Source organism: Sceloporus undulatus, chromosome 4 (genome assembly GCF_019175285.1).
Source record: "Sceloporus undulatus isolate JIND9_A2432 ecotype Alabama chromosome 4, SceUnd_v1.1, whole genome shotgun sequence".
NCBI classification, from domain to species: Eukaryota; Metazoa; Chordata; class Lepidosauria; order Squamata; family Phrynosomatidae; genus Sceloporus; species Sceloporus undulatus.
The window spans coordinates 67,773,284-67,795,411 of NC_056525.1; the positions used below are offsets into that span (position 1 = coordinate 67,773,284).

The 22,128-nt window shown below is 40.1% G+C and overlaps 1 protein-coding gene across 5 annotated transcripts in view; it reads right to left on the reverse strand.

Moving 5' to 3' along the window:
• Positions 1–22,128, reverse strand: part of BRPF3 (bromodomain and PHD finger containing 3) — a 51,450-nt gene that overhangs the window by 13,135 nt on the left and 16,187 nt on the right. For 2 of the 5 annotated variants that reach the window (XM_042462915.1, XM_042462916.1), the window contains exons 3-8: positions 20,037–20,193; positions 18,563–18,694; positions 16,513–16,641; positions 15,690–16,002; positions 14,616–14,885; positions 3,735–4,235 (exon numbers count right to left, since the gene is read on the reverse strand). In XM_042462915.1, coding sequence (XP_042318849.1) covers positions 3,735–4,235; positions 14,616–14,885; positions 15,690–16,002; positions 16,513–16,641; positions 18,563–18,694; positions 20,037–20,193 — 1,502 coding nt within the window. Of the gene's footprint in view, positions 1–3,734; positions 4,239–14,615; positions 14,886–15,689; positions 16,003–16,512; positions 16,642–18,562; positions 18,695–20,036; positions 20,194–22,128 lie in introns of all 5 variants that reach the window. The other 3 variants (XM_042462914.1, XM_042462913.1, XM_042462917.1) reach the window with 2 other exon arrangements.

Genomic DNA, 22,128 nt, shown 5'->3' on the forward strand with positions numbered 1-22,128 from the left:
AAAATGATATTGCAGAGCCAAACAAAGATGCAGAAAAATGCAATTAGACATATCAGAAGATTGTAGCAACTATCCTGAAAGGAAAGTTTGCAATGTTCATGTTTTTTAGCTTACTATGAAGGTATGTGTAAGGGAAAGGGACTCGAGAGAAGTTTACAGAAGTATGCATAATGTAAAGAAAGAGGATATAGGGACATTTTAAAAATAATACCAGAAAGTGAGCTTTTCCAACGGAGTTGAAAGATGGAATGTTTAGGACATACAGAAGGAAGACACAGTTGAATACCACAAGATGTAGAAACGGATTCCAAATTGGACAACTTCAAAAGGCAAATAAATTCAGGTCATGACGGCTACAAATTACAGGCTGAGTCTTCCTTATCTAAAATGCTTGGGAGCCAAAGAGTTTTGGTTTTTGGAATTTTTTGGATTTTGGAACACCTGTATTTGTATATGCATACACAATGAGATATCTTGGAGATGTGACCCAAATTGAAAAACAAAATTCTTTTATGTTTTGTATGCACCTTATACACATATCCTGAAGGTACTTTAATATACAGTGGTGCCTCGGGTTACGAAAATAATTCGTTCCGCGGCCGCTTTCGTAACCCGAAAAGCCTTCGTAAGCCGAAATGCCATAGGCGCTAATGGGGAAAAAGCCGCGCTCCATTTAAAATAGCGCCGGAGTTTTTTCGTAACCCGAAAAAACTTTCGTAACCCGAAACAATAATTCCCTATGGGATTTTTTCGTATCCCGAAAAATTCGTAACCTGGGTATTTCGTATCCCGAGGTACCACTGTAATGTTTTTAATAATTTTGTGCACAAAACAAAAAGTTTGTCTACACTGACCCATCAGAAAGTACAGGTGTCACTATCTCGGCCACCCATGAAAAAAGTTTTGTTTTGTTTTTGTGGTGTTTTTTTTTTTAGATGGGGAAGACTCAGCCTCTGTATTACTGGCATCAGAGGTTGTATACTTTTAAACGCCAGTTTTGGCTGAACCCAAACAAAAGTATTCAGTTGTAGTCCTGTACTGTTTGTGGGCTTTCTAGAGGTATCTGGTTGAGCACACAGGAACAAAATGTGAGACTACAGACCTCTAGTCTGATTCAACAGGGCTCTTATGTTCTCATATTATAATTTACTTCCTTTCGTAAAATTTGAGCTAATTCTACCAGACTTTTCATTGTTTTTTCCTGATAAATGTTTAACTGCCATGAAAGGAAGACAGAAAATTCCTATTCTAAAGAGATTTTAATAAAAGCATGAGCAGATGTATAATAAGAGAGATGGAAGCTAGGGAAAATATCTACTCCATTTAGTAAAATATTAGAAACCTATGTATTTCCTGTCTTAATGCCATCCTTTTCTCTTTACCCATGCTGCAGCCCAGTCCAATGAGCCACTGAGCTGTTAAATTTTTCAAATGGGAAACAATGAATGCTGCTTCTTATAATCCTGCACTAGTATTACAAGCCTAGAGGACAGCACTAGTTCAAAAAAGAGTGGGTTGCTACTATCACAATAAACACACTAATAAAATGAAACAAAACTGCTCCAACACACTAATACTGTAAGGTGGACATTGAGTGAGAAGACAACTCACCTCCACAGCCAACCTTAAAGGCACTTCACCCAACAAAGAAACCAGCTATTATCAGTGCAAACCTAGACTCTTATCTTGCTGCACAATTTGTTCACTGGAAATATATCACACCAGGATTTCAGAGCATGCATCTGTTCTCTGTGGAATTCAGATATCTTAAGGGTGGTATATTCGACATATAATGCTCTAGAAAATGAGAAGATTGTAATCCTAGTATCCCACAATAATCTACATAATGAGCCAGCATAGTGTAGTGATTTCAGCAATGGCTATGACTCTGGAAACCAGGGTGTGAATCCCCACTCAGCCATGGAAACCAACAGGGTGACCATGAATCAGGCATCACAGATCAAACACCACTGGCAGAATGTTCTTTACCACCTCAAATACTATAAAACCAATGGAAGGAAGCAAGGAGCAGTCTTGTAGCTCATTTGAGACTCATTTATTTTAATATTAACTTTTGTGGATTAGAATCTACCTTCAGATACTGATGGAGTGAAATACACCTGAGACATAAACCTGAGACATGAATGCTTTTCCATCAATGCATTTGAAGCAGCAGATGGCAATCCATGAAAGCTCATGCTAAAATAAATCAGCATGAGACTGCCATAAGACTCTTCCCATGCATCACCAGCTTCCTTCTGTACTTTGTACAGTTGGCCCTCCATTTTCGTGGGGAACATGTTCCAGACCCCCAGTGAAAATGGAGACATGGGTATATTCAAACCCCATAGGCTTGAATGGGTTGTGTGTTTGCGAGTGCACGCAGTGCATGTGCTGCGAGGGTGCGACCCATTAAAAATAATGGAGATCATCCCTCCGTCAATATTCAAGACCGTGGACCTCAAGTCTGTGAAAAAGGAGGGGCGACTATATACTGAAACAGACTAACACAGCCATCTTCTTGGAAATTGCCTAAAATACTAACTGCTTCCTTCTGTACTTTATACAGTTGCCCCTCCGTTTTTGCAGGGGGTCCATTCCGGATGCCCCCGCGAAAATGTAAATCTGCCAATATTCAATCCCTATTGGCTTGAAGAGCCGGGCCCCATGGGAGCGCACCCCATTTTAAATCCCTCCGTTTGCCCCTTGCAATTAAGTGAGGGACACGGATTCAAAGTCCGTGCAAACAAAGAGACGATTGTATATTGAAACAGTCTAACTTAGCCATCATCTATATGTTGTGAGCCACCTTGGGTCCGAACTTGGGAGAAAGACGGGATAAATAAATAAATAAATATTACATTTTCAAATGTAGCCAAATCACATGTTCATTTGTGAATTATCAAGTGGTGGACAGTCAAATGATGCACAAACCTTGAGTTAAAGGACATATTCAGTCAATACTATCATCCTGCTCTCTTGTACACAGAAGTTATAAATAGATGAAACCCCCTATCCTGTGTCTCTCTGTTTAGACGCTCCAGACTTTTACATTACCATCAAATCAAATCCCTGCATGCCAATGTGTTCTGTTCTAGTACACATTTACACAGGGTCAGATGCAAGAAGTAATGTGGAAGAGTGGTATAAACTTTTCATAATACTTGTTTTGATGCAAAAAAATATGACCAAGGTTCATTGCTATAAAAGAGCTAGAAACTCCTATAAAGAGCTCATACTGTCTTTTCCTCCACACAAAAATATGAAGAGAAATTTGTAGTTCAGGTAAAGGCTAATTCAACAGAAGGATGAAGAAATGTAGAGCATTTACTAGGTAAGGAAAAAAGTATTCACCTGCTACACCTCATGTTCAGAAATAATACACAAATACCCCCAAAGTAGACTAGTTGTGTCAAGGAAGAAAATCCCCAAATTATTCAGATGTAAAGACCAGTAAATCTGATCTCCATAATACAAGATCATCTTCTACTTCAGAGCCCATATCTTCCCCTCACCTTTCATAAAAATAAAACTAGTTGTTTGTATCGGGACTTATGTGTTGACACCATTAGGCAGAAATTTGCTACCAAATGATATCTGGTAAATGTGTGATACTATGGGATTGTGGAGAATTCTTCTTGCCAATAGGCAAGCAATAGAACCAAAAACACCCCTACTCCTGAGGATCTCTGACTTTCTAAGACATCAGAGGAATGAAATCTCAGGGGAGTCACCTGTCACTCCTGCCTGCCTGGGGGATTTCTCGCCATCGCTCTCGCTGCAGCTCCCACTCTTTGGCCGTTTCCGGGATGACCGCTTGCCCTCTATGCTGGAGGGGGAGAGCTCCCCACTCTGGCTGTGGTTTTCTCCATTCTCAAGGGGGCAGTCCAGACCTCTTTGCAGTTTCACCCCGTTCTTGGCTTTTTTAAAAAGGACAGAAGTCCGCCTGCCCACTCCACTAAACGGGGGGCTGGCAGAAGTGCCTGTGGCCTGAAGGGCCAATCCGTTCAAGCCGTTGTCGCTGAGCAAGCGCTGGAAGGCGTGGCTCTCCCTCTGCAACGTCTTCTTATCAAAGAGCTCACCCTCGGACTTCAGACGTCTATGTAGTCTTTTCAAGGACTTGCTTTCGCTAATGGGTTTGAGAGTTGGAGGGTCCTGCAGAGAGTCCAGCTCCGATAGGGAGGGTGCAGGTCCTGTGGGCTCCAGAGTGGGGGGAAGTGGGGGCTTGGTGTCATCTGCTAAAGAGAAAAAGAATCCGCTTGAACATTTTAGAAAGTATTTTCCCAAAGAATGGATCACAGCTCCCTGATCATTTTTATGGGTTTATTCACTGTACTAGATACTTTTTGTTGTAAACCCTTAAAGAAACCAGTGCATTTGTGTGTGTGTGTTTGTTTGTGTGTGTGCGTGCATGCACATATGCATGCATGGGTGTTGGGTATATGGCAGGGATGGATCATAACCATGACACTCTGCAGAAGGAAAAAATATTTTCACCCTCATAAGAGCAAGTAGATATTCCTCAAATGTAGCCAATAATGGTCTTCAAGATGGTTATCTTACAGATACTTAATCATAAATTCTATGAATTTACTGGGATTTGCTTCCAAAAATGCTGATGATTAGGTTGCACTATTACCCTGCTGTAGTATCCAAACCACCACACCATGCTGGCTCTCTGTATAACACAGAAGGGCAAAAAGACATGGGAGAACTAGGGAGCAAAAAAGGAGATTTTCAGATCCCCAAAGGCCTAGTTCCTATTTCAAGTGAGGGGGGCGGGGGGAATATCCTGTTATTTTAATTTTAAATGTTTGCCATTGTCCCTTGCACTAAGGTCACCAACAACATTCAGAGCAAACCAATGAAACAAATTCAAGTCTCAGCTTTCTCCAGACTAACCTTTACTTTTTCTCTAACGTGTATGCGTTTATGATCCCTCCATTTTGATTCTTGGTGGCATGGGATCACAGAGTAATCTACTCCCCTCCCCCTTGTATCGTTCTGCTCCTATACAAGCATTAATTGCTATCTGTGCAGTATTCTGGTTGCCACCAGGAAAACAAGCTAGTCCTCAAACTCCTTAAACAGCCTCCAAAGCCAAAGTACACCAAACAACCTATGGTTCCCACTTAACAAGAACATGGTACATTTTTAAACCACACAGTATCTAAGCAATCAATACTGGGCAGGGTTACAAGAGCTCTAAAATGCATACATGTGTCTGTCCTTCCTAACATAAAGACATCAGAAAGAGAATAGAGAAGCAGCAAATGTATTCTAATAACTTGGAAATGGCTGCTGGTGGTGTTTTCTGGACATGGAAAAAAATAATACACGGAAACATCAGGTGTCAGAGAGCAAAAATAAGGCAAGCAGTAAGAGAGCAGATTCAGCTATCACAGCCATTTGGATGCATATTGGTTCTGGGAACATCTCTAGGTATCCCAAAACTGACTTTGATCCTTATTCCTCCTCTCTCAAGGACCACATGCCACATTTGAGAGGGACAGAGCTTTTTACTATCCTAGCTGGATGGCTGGGTGAAGTGAATTGTTAATAGTAAGGCAATGAATTTGAAAGTGATCAAATTTACAATGGACTTTGATGAAGACAAAGTTTTGGCCTCATTAATCAAAAAGTGTTGATGAATTCTAATGATTACTGAAATCAAGAAATATAAATAACCTAGATCAGCTGTTGGCAAATATAAAGCATCCTATATACAATGCTTTCCTGTATTGACCAATTATAACCCATTTTGCTGATACACATGACAATATCATTACAAGCAATAATGATATGGGAATTTGATTTTGACCTTTCCTCAGTAGGTGTTCCTACTGTAAGGCTACAATCCTTACAGTGGACTGGCCCCTCCTTACTTATCTGAACTTCTTTCTCCTTACATTCCTACTCATACCCTCCACTCTGGTAGTCAAGGTCTCCTGTCCCAGCTTAGGATTGCCACTGCCCCCTCCCGGATTCGTCCCTTCTCACTTGCTGCTCCTTACTCCTGGAACCTTCTTTCACCATGTGCACACATCATCACTTCTCTAACCAGTTTTAAATTTGAGTTAAAGACTATATTGTTTAGAGAAGTGTTCCCAGGGGTGAGCCCCTCTCTGCCCCAGGATGCCTCCTTTTAACCATCCATTAAGAAGCCAAGCCCTCCCTCCAGTCCATCTCCCTTGGTCCAGGCATCGGAGGTAGAGAAGAACTGCTGGACCTGATCCCCCTCCCCACCACCACTTCCTTCTCCCTTTGTGTCGTGTCTTTTTAGATTGTAAGCCTGAGGGCAGGGGACCATCTAATTAAAAGATTGTATGTACAGCGCTGTGTAAATTTACAGCGCTTTATAAATAAAGGTTAATAATAATAATAATAATAATAATAATGTATACTTATATCAAAGTACATTCCATTGAACTCAATGGGACTATCTTCTGAGTAGACATATAAAGAATTTCATTCTAAACATCTTCTAATGTTTTGCACTATTTTATTTTATTTTGAAAATAAAGTGCCAAAAACTGAAAATGCGAAGTCATTTTATTTTTGAGAATGATATATATTTAAATATAAAAAACTCCTGCATTTCTCCCCTCCTACCTTATATGTAGCCTTATCATAAGGAATGAAACTCAGTCTTCATATTGTGCACACTTACAAGGCTAATATATCTGGGAGTACTACCATTAGAGATCTGTGTTTCACGTATTCCTTATTAATTTGGCTTTACTATTTCTCTACCTTTACTGGGATGAAAAGGTTACTGTAAAGTATGAGGACATGAATGGACCTTTGTCAGAAAGGACTACATCATAAGCATCATGAAGTTTGTGTCTTAAATATATTCATTTGAACTGATAGCTACTTTCCAAAATTTCACATTCTAAAGATCTCAAACATTGTTACTGGGGATCAGTTCTTTCTCACAAAAGACCTGCATCTCCACTGAAAACACATTTTCTTGTTACAGTCAAATTCTAGATCAGTGCTAGAAATGTAGTTTTATGTCCCTACCTTGCACTTATTGTTAACACTTTCTGTAAAGACTGATACCTGTTAAATAAGATTTTCATTAATCTTTATAATCCTTTGAGGGACAGATGGGCAAAGTGCTGTGTGCAGGCTCCATGCGCCTCCCAGGGTCATTTTTGTGACCCTCAGCCCCCATTTCCCTGGGATCAAATAAATGCCTCCAAATACCTTCTATGAGGCGTGGGGGAAATTTTGCAACATTGCAGGGAAGGGGAGGGGAGGAGAGGGGTCTGGGTCATTTTAAGTTCAGGAAAGGTATTTTTAAAATCTTGAAATAAATCGGAAGTGACTAAATAGATGGCAAAAGCGCCCCTCGCAGCCTCTAAACAACATTGGGGAAAAATTATTTTGGGTTTTGTACCATGGGTGTGTGTGTTGCCTCCAAGATCTCCTATGAGGGTAACAGGCCCCCATAGCCTCCCACAGTTGCCCATCCCTGCTTTCAAAAACCTCAGGTTCATAAACATTTTTGCTTGCTTGCTGATGTTAACTCTTGTGTTTGTTACTGTAATCTTTTCTTTTCTTGAATGTAGAAAAGATTCTTGTGATTTGTCCTAATTATGTTAAGTCACTTTGTAGTTTGCTTTCTCTGCAAGTCAGAAAACAAGATCTACCACTAAAATTGCAACTTTGCAAAGATTTACTTAGTTCTATAAAAAGAAATTAGTGCTTTTCAAGTTTATTTTATAAACATATAGGAAGGCACCTTTGAGGTGCTAACCATATGAAACCAAGGGCCACAATCTCCCCACCGATGTAGGCACAGGCATACTTTAGCTAACAAAGCCTCTGAAAAAGAAATTTCTAACAAAATCTTGTTATGGCTGTCCAACTTAGCTGCTTCACCCTGCTCTCTGTCTAGTAGGGAGTATTTTTAGCAGCACTGGCACTGGGAGGATGGTGGAGGGCTAGAGAAACACAGACTTTCAGTGTCAGGCTACAACAGTGTGTCTGCAGTAAACAATGTAGTAAAGCTTGAGCTGGAAAAGAATGAGATTCTACTCTAGCTTATTCTTCTGTAGTTGTGCCTACAAGCAAGGTAAGCACCAGCTGTCTCCAGATTCCTTAGAGAGCATGTGTGAACAGCAAACCAGAGAGAAAAAGGGTGAGAAGATAGGAGTGCCTCATCAGCTCCACCCAGCATGTTAAAAAGCACAGAGCTATAGGTCTGGCCACAAAAATGGAAGTCAGAAGAAGAGCAGAAGCTGGTGAAAGTCATTTTGGAAGAAGCTTTCAAGTGGTCTCAGAAAGGTTCAAATGTATTGGTTTAGCAAGGCTTATTTGACCTGGTTGTTTCATTTCACATGTGTGTATTGTTAGTTTTAAATAAAAGGTTTGCTGAAACACGTTGAACTGCTCTTTTTTTTCTTGGTGTAGGAACATATCCCTATTCTTTCCATGTTATTTCTGTCTTTGGTGCCAAATTTTCTGTTAAAGAAGTAATGCCTGAGAACACATCTACTTTGTTAACTGAGGTATACCTGTAAGCTAATTCTGAGAAGAGAGTTGCCCTTAACAATTCAAACCCTCTGGAGTTTTAGAACAGCGCAGAGGTAAACAGCAGTGACAGAGGTCTAATAATATATGCTTCCAGAGGAGATCATTGTGAAATTACCCTGGTTCAAGAGTGGAATTTTAGAGGGGGTCTGCTGCTGATGTCTTCCATTGGCAAATATCCTGTGTTTTCTCCATGGTCCTTAAAATTTTTATATTGCCACAAAAATCTATTAGGAAGTGAAATGGAATAGCTGCAGAGTACCTTTTAATCAGTAGCACAAGCATCTGTCTGGAACAACTCAACACAATGTCTATCCAGCACATGCTAACTTTTTAGCTGTCAAAATTATTTGTGCTTTATTTCATGACATTAAAATTCAACTAAATAGTCTTTTTCAATGATATTTTTTTTAAAAAAAGGGTTTCAGTACAAAGGGGTGAGACACAGTGTCCAAAACAGTTTCTTCCTGTGTAGTTCCCAGAAGAATGGTATTCCAAGTACCCACCAAGTACAACCATCTTGTAATAAAAGCCAACTCTGATTGCTTCTCTAGCTATTATTTTAAAGTGTACTTTCCCCTTCTTGGTGTGTTGACCACTTGCTCAAAAAATCTTACTTGGTTGCCATTATTGAGCACTATTTTGTAACTCCATAAGCCATGAGTGGTAAACATTTGGTTTTCTAGATGCTTTGAATTACAACACCCAGTATCCCTTACCATTGAGAATGCTGGCTGGAGTTTCTAGTTATTGAAATCCAAAATATTTGGAATGGCAAAGGTTCTACACCCCTGCTCTGTGATTCACAGATGAGCCTGAGCCACAATTCAAGATTTCTTGCCTTCATCTACTCAAAATCATTTGGATTTTGTGTTATATTTTTATGAATTTCAGGATTATACTGTGTTATATTTCCTTCAGAATTTCATGTGAGAACATTCACAGTTAAAAGTATGTATCCAACAGCTGAAAATATGTACATGAGACTGACATTTTCCTCAGAACACAAAATACAGCATATAACCTCTCTTTCATGAGGTTGCCAAGGAGATCAATGATTGTTTCTAGTGTTGGTGTATTTGTGATGGAACCTTCTAATATTTAGAGTGAAAGCTTTAAACACATTTTATTAGGACCAAACTGATAGTTTTCAAAGAAATAGCCATGCTAGTCTCTTGCAGCATAAAAAGAAAGGAGAAAAATTGAGAAAAAGGAAATGTGGCAGTATCTTTAAGACTAACTGGTTTTTATTTTCACATGATATTTGTGATTACAGAGATCAACACACTGGCCCTCTTTCCTGATTTGATGGCCAGAAGAAAAAACACCTTTAAGATACTTGGTACTGCATAGGAAGAAGTAGGTTTATATTCATGAAATAAAAACCAGTTGATATTAATGGTGCTGCCACATTTCCTCTCTCCCCACTTTGTCCTCCTTCCTTCCTCCTTTTTATCCATACTGAGCCACTGACAACTTTCGATGTGTCTTACCCTGCAAGACTGACACAACCATTAGGAAGAATGAAGTAGTTTCTTTAGACAGCAAATCCTGGGATTGTGGCATGGCAACAAGCTGTTGGAGGACTGGTCTGTATGACTAACAAACAATCTGTCTTGTACCCCACAAGCTGTTCTGCTGCCCTCAGAATCAACAGAGGTAGCCAGCACTGTAGTAGGTCTTAAATTCCAGCCTAGTTGGCTTCAGTGCATAGAATGAGACAGAGTGCTTACCAGTAACTGTGATTTTTTTTAAGTGGGAACGCACACAAATAGGTCACGCTTTGCTTGTACAACCGAACCTTCAGAAACCTATAGAGCTATGCAGTCTTTGGGACAGGGGACTGCCTTCCTTCCACTCATGAACATGCTTCTGGTCCCTTCCTACCTACTCAACTCAATTCCAGTCTGCTGCATATGAAGAACCACTGGGAAGAGGTAAGACAGGACAACGAAGGGACAAGGGTGATTGTACAAGTTCACAGATGACCATTCAAAGGATCATTTATACGTAAACAACCTGTCTTTCTTCTTTGTGGTCTCTGTGACTTACACAAATGAGACTAGCAAGCTATTGACCAAGACAGTGGGATAAAATCATGCCGAACTGTGACCAAACATTGCCTGGTCCCTACACCTCAGATCAAATTTATAGAAGGAAATAAATGTGAAAAGTTGGGACCATGCTGCAACACAGCAGATCTCCTACAGCAGGACACCCACCAAAAAAAATAGAGGAAGCTGCTACATCTATAGTGGAATGACTTCTAATAGTTTCTCAAACCAGAATCTTGGCTAAGTGGCAGGCTAGCCTGATGGTACAGGCCAGCCATTTGGAGAGTCTCTGGGACAACACAGCAGAGCCCTTCCTGTGATGTGGTGGTAGTATCTGAAAAGCAGAAGTTCACTGGACATAGAAATCAAGAGACCGATGAACAGCCAAATAATTGTGAGAACGGTCAGAATCTGAATCAAGGTTTGAGTAGAACATAGGACGCTCTATCAACTGACATAAATCAAAAGAGGAAGCCAGTTCCACAATAGAGGAAGCCACAATATATTAGACTGTAGAGAAACACAGTCACAATTGAACTACAGGAAAGGTGGTTCAGAACACAAAGTGACCAACTCACTGGCCTTCCTTCCCAATATGATGGCCACCAGGAGCAATATCTTGTAGGGCACATGGCAAAGGTCACACATTGCAAAAGCTTCAAACAGAAACTTCATAAGTTGAGAGGTAACCGACAACAACCTTCAGGGTGGAACTAGTCGCAAAAATAAAGGACTGAGATTCTGGAACCCTTCCAAATACCTCTTCACAAGAGGATGGACAAACCAGGAATTAAAGCCATGTGACTGCATCCAGTCCCATGGCTTTACTTCCTGATTTGCCCATCCTCTTGTGAAGAGGTACTTGCAAGGGCTCCAAAATCTCAATCATGCAGAGAAGAAGCAGAGACAAACATGTACAGTGCGCCCATGCCATATGCAGGCTCATTATAGGCGGCTTTCAGCTTACGCGGAAGCTGCTAGGAGAATGGGAAAATGCCCCGTGCGCCTGCGGCAGACATGCACGACCATGTGGCAAGCACGAGCCCCATTATATCTAATGGGGCTCGAGCATACATGCTTTTTGGCTTATAGCGAAGGGGGGGGAGAGGTCCAGAACAGATCTGTACATGCTGAAGGACGAACTGTACATGCTGAAGCTGTGCATTCTCTCGGGATACATTGTTGTTACAAAAACTGAAGGAACCATTGCCATTATGTATCATAGGACCTCCAGGTGGTTTCCTGGCAGCCAGTTAAACACTCCCTGCTGCAAGTGCAGGGTGAGTGCTGATTCCTTCATGTCATGAGACAGAAGATGGCAACATCTGGTGGTAAACTTTTCCCTTTGCTAAGTTAGAAGATGAAGGACCTGGGGTAACTGGATCACCTTTCCTCTGGACAGTTTGAGCAGAGTAGAAAGTCAAGGCTGATGGAAAAAACCACAGAACAATCAAGATACAACTGTTGTCAACCACAGTAATCTTGGTGATCACATGAATCAGGAGTGAAAACAGGGGAAAGACTTATGTAAGTATTTCTTTCAAATTGAAAATAAACATGTCTCTGATGTAGTATTTTACCTGTTGAACTTGGTGCAAAGACAATTCCTATCAAGGCGCACACTTGTGAGATGAAGTCCTGGCTATGCTCAAAGTATCCACCCAATCACTGTTCCACGAACTGGTCACTTCTCTCCAGGATGAAAAGGAGCCATTGTTGAGCACCCTTTGGGTTCGGCCGGTCAACCAATTACAAATCCATGTAACAGTTCTCTTATCCTGGAAAGAAGTGACCAGTGGGGTCCCACAGGGCTCTGTCCTGGGGCCAGTGTTATTCAACATCTTTATCAATGACTTGGATGATAGAATTGGGGGCATACTCATCAAATGTGCAGATGACACCAAATTGGGAGGAATAGCTAATACCCCAGAGGACAGGATCAAAATTCAAAACGATCTGAATAGACTAGAAAGTGGGGCCAAAGCTAACAAAATGAAATTCAATACGGAGAAATGTAAGGTTTTGCACTTAGGGCGGAAAAATGAAATGCAGAGATACAGGATGGGGGACACCTGGCTTAACAAGACTACATGTGAAAGGGATCTAGAAGTCCAAGAAGACCACAAATTGAACATGAGTGAACAGTGCGATGCGGCAGCTAAAAAGGCCAATGCAATTTTTGGCTGCATCAATAAAAGTATAGTGTCTAGATCAAGAGAAGTAATAGTGCCACTATATTCTGCTTTGGTCAGGCCCCATCTGGAATATTGTGTCCAGTTCTGGGCACCACAATTCAAAAAGGACATTGAGAAACTGGAGAGTGTCCAAAGGAGGGCGACTAAAATGGTGAAGGCTCTGGAAACCATGTCTAATGAAGAACGACTTAGGGAGCTGGGGATGTTTAGCCTGGAGAAAAGAAGGTTAAGAGATGACATGATAGCCCTGTTTAAATATTTGAAGGGATGTCATATTGAGGAGGGAGCAAGCTTCCTTCTGCTCCAGAGACAGACCCGGAGCAATGGAATGCAAGCTGCAGGAAAGAGATTCCACCCCACATTAGGAGGCTTCCTGACAGTAAGCTGTTCGAATGGAACACACTCCCTGGAGTGGTGGTGAGTTTCCTTCTTTTGGAGGTCTTCAGCAGAGGCTGGATGGCCATCTGTCAGGGATGCTTTGATTGAGAGTTCCTGCATGGCACAGGGTTGGACTGGATGGCCCTTGTGGTCTCTTCCAACTCTACGATTCTATGATTCTATGATCTAGTTGAGAAATCCACATGGAACCGTACATGATCAGCCTAATGAATACCCTCAAAATAGAAAACAGAGGATATCTTCTCTTCATTTGGAAAGTGGTCAAGAAAGGTGTAATTTTGTCCCACAAATATCACTGGTATGCACCTATCCAAGCTTAATCAAAAGGGCTTTGAGCATCAAAGTGTGATTTACATAAGAGGTACAGGTGTGTCAATAAGCGCAGAAGTCTATGATATGCACTTCTCCCAAACACAAAAGAAAACAGGAGTGGCTGCTAGACTGGGGGATCTTCTGACCACAACCCATACACTTTTTAAAAAGGCCTATTAAACTACAAATGTTAACTTCCAAAATTCAACTAAAAAAACTGAAATAAATGAAACATGAAATAAAGAGTGCAAAAGAATTCAAAAGAAAACCTAAGGACAGAAAGGGAAAGAAATAGCATGCACAAGCTCTAAACTCCACGGGGAGTGTTCCTGAGAACATTGCTAATGCCATGGATGAAAAGTTACTGAAGAAATTAGCCAGGAAGGGAACAGAAATGTGTGTGTGTGTGTGTGTGCACACGTGTGTGCGTATAGAAGACTGCTTAGCTCTAGAGGTTTCTGATACCCATCTGTGTGAGTTGCAGAGACCACAATAAAGAAAAACATCTTGGGCTAGCTTTGTATCCTAGATACTCTACAGACTCTGAATATGCTCCATAGATGTCAGCATAAATGGATTGTAGGTTGAAACATAAAAATTCAAGACTGGCAAACTTAATTACTATTCACTGACTTCTCCCATACCTTTGAGCCATTTCTAAACGAATAGACATTTTGATATAAGGCCACAGGACACTACAATGAGCCGGCGCCACACGCAGGCTTTCCTTACACAGCTGAAGCCGCACTACAATTAAATGAATGGGGCATGCGCCCATGCCACATGCACCATGCTGCACTGTGTGCACGCACCCCATTGTTTTCAATAGGAAGCGAGCACAAACAGTTTTCCCCTTATGGGGGGGGGGGAAGAGATCCCCCGCATAAGGGAAGGGCTGGCTGTAAAATGTTTCTGATACTCTCCGTTTCTTTAAATGGTTCTTTAAATGATTTTTGAATTTGTGATAAAAGCAGCCATTATTCAGTGACTTCTTCCCAAGATTGGTAGGATTCATGAGCATAGATTCCCCAGAGTGTTCTTATTTATTCAGTTAATCCCCAGAGGACTCCCTTTCCAGAATTGCTTCTTTTAGAGATCAGGAAAAGTTTCTCACCTTTCTCCCTATCTTCATCCTCTTCTCCATGTAGCATTTTCTCGACTCCTTCCTCCCAAGGAGCTGGCTCTCCATTTGGCATGGTTTTGTTCTGTTGCTGGGCCAGCTTTTGCCGGATGGAGTTGATTTCACGTCTCAAGAGGCGGATACGGCGGGTTCGGGCACCACTTGACCGCATGCTGCTTACCATGTCCAGTTTTTCCAGGAGCTCTTTCAGCTGCACCTCCAAGGAAAGATGAGCCCGGTTTTCAGGAAGAAGAAGGTTATCGACTGCAAGGATGAAAGCAGTAAGGTGAAGAGACAATCACCAGGGCATCATGCCAATAAAAGTGATGTAAATCTTCACTTATTTTGTTCTTGCACAAAACATTTAGTATTTCAAAAGCTTTCTCAGCACTGGATGAGATTATGAGAATTTCTGTTCCCATATTCTATTATGTTTGCACTTTGGGCCTTTCTTCCAAAAAATAATTTTCACAAAAAAATATCTAGATTCATGTACTGCATGAACAGTATTACTCTTTTCTGCACACACAAAAATAAATTTCACACACAACCCCGCCCCGCATGTTTTAGAGGAAGCAAGCAATTTGCAAAATGTCCTGAAATGTTAAATGTCTTGAATTAAACATTTTCTCAGTGGGATGTCTTGACATATTAATTTTTTTATCAAGGACAAGAAAATGTGCAATTATTCTGTAGATTCCTAATTAAGAGAACGATTCTCTGAACTTTTCAGTGATTTGATCTATCAAAGGTGCAACTCTGTACAATTGGTACCAAAATTACTTTTGAACTTCATAGCATAAACAACATGTGAGAATTTTCAGAAAGACAAGTCCAAGAATATGAAGAAAATAAAACACAAAGCCAGTAAGGATGAAAGAGATCAAACACCCCATATGATCAACAGGAAACTAAGGTATGTATCAGGATAAACAAAATTAAAATGATTGCATGAGCTGTTGCCTTCAAAGTGGATTCCTGAATTAATATATACATGTATATACATGGCAGTTATTATTTTAAATTTCTTCTCTATTATTAAAGCCCAAATTCCCAGTGAAAACTCACCATCTTCCCAAGAAAAACGATAAAAATCTTCTGTCTTTGGTGATTCTGGCAAGTGAACCCCCACTTGGGGGTCAAAGCCAATAGTTTCAGCTTGCCGCCGAGCATGACGTAATATTGCCCCTCCAAGGTCTCTGAGCCGGATAGCTGCTCGATGGAAAACTGTGTCTTTAGAATTATATCTCATGCAGTTGGTAAGAATAAGGTTAAAGTCCTCCTCAAACTCATCCAGTGTTCGGTATTGGTGGGACTCCAGCTTCCGCCTCATGGTAGCAAAATCCATTGGCTTGGAAATGAATTCCAGGTAATCTGGAACCTAAACATATAAAACCTGTACAATTACAAAAATCATTTACTAGCCAACCACAGAATATAAATCACAAGCACTCTAAATGCCCTCACACTGGCACTGGGGTAGAGCACAAATGTTTAACAATATCACTTAGTTAAGTCACACCCCACTCAGGTCTAGCAACTAACATTAATTTGCTAAACAGCAATGATTAACTTCCTCAAAACAGTGCTCCAGCTCAGACAAGCACCACAGGGAAGCTTTGTTTCTAAAACAGCAGAATAAATACTACAGCATGAGCAGTCCAACAATATGTTACTCTTGCCCATTATAGTATTGCATAAGTGAATGAGAGAAATTACTTGGGCCCTCTAGATATTGTTGGATTGCAGCTCCCATCACCACAGTGAGTATAATGAAAGCTAGAGTTGCAGTCCAACAATACCTGGTGGGCCACATGAGTCTCACTTATGAAGATGGCTTACAACTGAATATGCCTTCAAGTCAAATTTAACTACAGTTCTAGGTACTTGCCTCACTTAGATTTACAGGCTCTGCGAAGATCTGGGCTGGGTCCTTTTCCTGCAGTAGATCCAGTGTTGTTCGCAGCAGCACATTGAAAGGTGTGAGTTGTAGCTCCATAGCAGCTTGCTGAACTTTTACCTGAAAATCAGAAATCAGAATAATTTCCAATACTCATAGGTAATTAAACTGACTGGCCCACTCATCAACCTTAAAGCATTAGAAAAGTGGGGTGCAACCTAATCCCAGAGGAAGATAGGATGTTTTTTCATCATGTGAAATGGTGTACATACCATACTGAATCGTATATTTCAAGAAGGCATTTTCATGCCTGTTTTAAAAGTATACATACCAAAACAGCCTCCTATAAGATATCTGCATTGTAGATGGAGAGAGAATTTGGAGAGTGTATTTCTCATAGCAAGATCTGAGTCTGCCCAGAGGCCATGTTGCCATGAGGCTAGGATAGTGAGCACTTGAGACAGGCCATTCTATCTCACTTTATAACTGCATCTTAGTTATGAAATTCTCTTCCAAAGCAAATCAGACTGGACCCTTCATTGCACCTCCAGTGGGCAGTCAAGATTCTACTGCTTCATGTGACCTTTGATCCTTAAAAGCAGGATTTGCTTTTGTAGCTGTTTTAATGTTATGTTTTGTCAAAACTGACTTTAAAAATTGTTTTAATCTATTTTTAAAGTACAGTATGTGTTTATCTGCTTGGCATTCCGCCACAAATCTTGATATTTATTACATATAATAAATAAAGAATAAAGATATGGCCTATGAAAAGATCATGCATACAAATTCCAGTCTTGTTAAAATTAACGAACTAAAGATAACTAACTATAACAACAAGCCGGTCAGTCATTACTATAAGGCAGAATATCCTTAAAAGAGCTAAATGAGCCTTAGACCTAAAGCCATGGCAGAAGAAGTAACTTTTCATGTTTCTTACAACAACTTTCTCCCAAATGACACGTGCTGGGTCCCCCCTCCCCCTCATAGTAATATGATCATGAATCAGATAAACTACCATGTTGATGACTACATTTAGTTAGATCATCAAAGCATATTTGATTATATTACACTTGCCTGACATATATAAGATTTCTGTTTATAAAGATATCAGCTTATCTTTAATCCTTTTGTTTAACAAAAAGTCAGTAATAACAACTGGCTAGCTAACAGAAAAGAAAAAATCTATGCAATATTTTTTTTTAAAAAAAAATTTACAAGTATACTTCAGCTTACAAAGTTGATGTGTTCCTAGGCATTACTTCTTTAACAGAAAATTTGGTACCAGAGGCAGAAATACATGCAAAGAATAGGAATAGGTTCCTACTGAACAAAAAAGAGCAGTTCAACATACTTCAGAAAATTTTGCATATGTGAAATGAAACAACCAGGTCAGGTAAACCTGGCATAAGAAGAAAAAACATCTTGGCCCCTCTGGAAACCACCTCGAGATTTATTGTACTGCAGGTCCCAGCAGCCAAAATAGTACATGGAATGGTGAGGAATATTGGAAGCTGCAGTGCAATATCTAGAAAGCTGTCTGATTCCCATTCATTACAGTTCTGGTGGATTTCAACTCAAAAACTGTGCTTTAACCTTTTCGCATTTTATTGTTGTTTTTTTATCACCTTTACACTACCCTGATTACAAAGTCAGTCAGATATTATCTTTTCTTGGATTCTCTCTGTGTAGGTATGTGTGTGCACAGTTTGCCCACTGTGCATCAGTGTTTGACTGATTTCAGAATCTGTCTTTGCAATCCTGCCCACACTTACTTAGCAGTAAGTCCAACTCAGTACAGTAGAACTTGATTTTGAATAAACATGCTCAGGGCTGGATTTTCTTTGGAGGATGGGGGAATATCAAAGCAATTCTTCACAACTTCCTGAACATCTTTAGCAGTTCTACTTAACAGTATTAAAGCACATCTGTCCACATCAACAGTGGACAGTGTTTGCATGGACAATATAATTATCCCATAACAAAATGAAATATCATGTCTAGGAACACTATAAATAGATCACCAAGTCATGCTTGTGCTCACCTGCTCACGTTTGAGTTTCTCACGTTTACGAATTAATTCAATGAGGAGGCGTGCCCTTTCTAAGTCATGTCGCAGTTTTTGCCAGTATTTCAGTTCTTCTTTCACTGCACTGGTCTTCTCATCCTGCTCTTTCTGTAAAATACAGAAAATTTATGCTTGTTTGCTTGCTTTTATTTCATTTCTTTCCTGAATCACTTCTCTATGTACAGTCTTTCACACTCAGGCTCTATCTCCAAAATCTAATTTTTAAGCACGATGATTCAATCCAGATGACTCTTAAGTTTGGTGCTGATTATATACAAAAGACGTACCCAGGTTACAATCACATTCTGTTAAGTGTTTTCTTTAAAAAAAATCAATAAAGCTTATGACATTTATATAACATTTCAAATATAAGTTGTTAGATCATACAAGTGCTACAATTGAGATCAAACCTCATTGAGTCTTGGAATCCTCTATCAAGAACTCTTTCTACCACAAAACATTACAGGACATAACAAGTATCAAGTGTCTTACTCCCAGGGTAAGAAAAGCGTAAAATGCATGCTTCACAAACAACACCCCATGTAAAGTTGAGTAGTAATAATACAGTTTGGATACATGACTTGAGTGAAAAAATAGAGCAAGTCAAAGGCAATAGATTGCAAATAGCAAATTAGTGGGTTGGGTTCTGTAGCTTTGGCAAATAAGGAAAAGTGGTGCTCAGTAGTGCTGATTTATTTCTAAAAGTAAAGTTCTAAATAGAAAGAAACATTAAGTGCTTAGAACCAGTAACTGATATCCACAACAAAAATATTAATGGGATACATTTTAAAACAAAGCAAATGTCACATAAAGGGACAGGATGATGTTGTGGTTTGAGCATTGGACTACACCTGTCAAGACCAAGGTTCGAATCTCTTTTGACCATGGAAACTGACTGGGTGACCATGGATAAATCACATTCTCTCTACCTCAGAGAACTCTGTCCTATAATTTCCATCGGTATTATTAACACAATGGCTTAGTAGTTAAGATGCTGACTCTGACGATCACAAGGTTGGCAGGTTGAGACCCAAGCACTTCAGGATGGAGTGAGCTCCCGCCACTAGTCCTACATTCTGCCAACCTACCAGTCTCAAAGCATGTAAAAGTGTAAGTTGATAAATAGGTACCACTTTGGTGGGAAGGTAACAGTATTCTGTGCAGTCATGATGGCCCAATGATTACAGAGTTGTCTTTGACAACGTGGGCTCCCTCAGCTTAGTGATGGAGATAAGCACCACCCACTATAGTTGGACACGACTAGACAATCTTGTCAAGGGAAACCCTTTCCTTTACTATTAACTAGTAATTTTCCTATCAATGTTTTTAGCTGGAAGTAGTATTACAAAATTGACAATTTTCATTTATTCTCACCAGATAGAAGTCTTCCTAATCAGTTCACAGAACAGTCTTCTCCCATGATATTTCAGGATGCAAGAAAATGTCATACCTGTTCTGCATTTCTTTGGGACTGTAAGTGAGAGTGCAGCCGCCGTATCAGTGGCACACCATTTCTTGACTGACGCTTTAACAGCCAGTAGTTGTGAAGCCTCTGCATAAACTGATTCTTTCTCTGGAAGGAGAGTCCACTGCAGATTTTATTCAGCCTAGGAAAAACAAGAGCATCAAAGCATTTGATATCCTTTGAAGAAAAGTTACGAAGTTTGAGGCTCTTTGGTTTAGAAAAAGAAGAAAAGTAAAAGGGCATTTGACACACATGTATAAAATTATGCATGGTGTGCAAGAAAGCAGGGAGAAATTTTTTTCTCCATTCTTACAATACTTGAATTGGGTTATGCAATGAAGCTTAATGGCGGGAGACATAAGACAGATATAAGGAGCTACTTCTATCACACAGCTAAAATATGAAATTCATTTCTACAGGATGCAGTGGTGGCCATGAATCTGAAAAAGCTTTAAAGGGGAATTATGCAAATTCATTGAGGAAATGCTTATCAATAGCTACTAGTCATGATGCAACCAGCATCAGAGAGAATATAGTTCTTAATACCAGCTGGTGGCAAACACAAGGAGGGAGTTATTATGCTCATGCCCTACTTGAGGGCTTCCCAGAAGCATGTGCTTAACTATGTAAGGAAGATAATCCTGGACAGGCCTTGGTCTGAGCTGTTCTCAATGTACATTTCTTACATTGTTACCATGTATTAAACCCAGTTTCAAATTATCTAAGTCTGACATAGAGATGCAAACGTTCCTGTTTCACCAAAACAATGTTAATTTCGTCATGTCATTTAAGCACATATTAAGAACTACAGTATACAACTATCTCAAGTTCACCAGAGGCTTTTCAACTATGAAACTGGTTTCATTAGAGAACTCTGAAGCTTCAATTAAGCAGTCGCAACAGTAAAATGGACAACAATCAGTTACTAACTGAGCTCAAATGAACCAAATTACTTCAGAGATTTAACACAAGCAATTTGGTACTGAAGTACCTTTCATATAGTCATTTAAATGTATTGTTAATATGAAAACTACTGTATATACTTGTGTATAAGTGCATTTCATGCATAAGTTAAGGGCAGGTTTGGGGACCAAAAATATGGATTTTGCAATGAAGCATTGATAAATTGAGGGTAAAACTTTAAAAATGCATACAGGGAACATTTTTAGGAAGAGCTAAAGAGAAGGATAGGTTCTGTTTATCTTAGGGATTACAATGGGGGGGGGGGGGGGCGTAAATGGCATTGCTAATCTTAAAATATCTACTTCTCTACAAATACAGATAAGGAAAGCAAATGAAGAAAAATGAGAATGCAGCCTGAAAAAAATGGGGATGGGGAGAAGAAAAAGGAAAGCAACCTGCCTCAAAGGCAGTCACAAGCGGCAAAGGTGAAAAGGCCCTCTTGGCATGGAAGCAGCACTCCCACTCCACTACCCCTCACTTGCTGAAACATGAGAAAGAAGGGCAGTTCCCTTTCCTTCCCCACCTACATTTTTTCCCCTGAGTGGCACTTAGTAACAACATGGAAGAGAACCAAAGAGAGAGCGCAGGAACCATTTGTCATAGGGGCATAGTGTATAAGCCTATCTGTAGACTACCAAGACTCAAGAAGCTTAAACTGCATGCCCCTATTAAAAATGGCTACTGCAGTCTCTCTCTCTTTGGGCTGAACACCACTTGAGCTGAAAAAGTAGGTGAGGAAAAAACAAGGGAGGATCGCTTTTCTTCCTCCAGTTTGGGAAAGGGCCCTCCCTTGGGGTGGGAGTGCTGCTTCCGTGCCCTGCCTGGCCAAGAGGGGCTTCTTGCTGTGACTCTTATCACTGTCTTCACATTGAATCCCTATTACAGCACTGACCCATATACAAGTCAATCCATTTTTTTGGGGGGGGGGGTCAAAATTTGATATATACAAGAGTATATATGGTAGGTAATAAGCATAATAAGAACTATGATCTTGCATACAGTTAGACTGTCTAAATTTCATTGAAGCATACATGATGAATGTACAGTACATGCCACACATGATTTAGAAGTTATAGATAAATTTTCAATGAAACTCACCAAAAATAATTGGAAT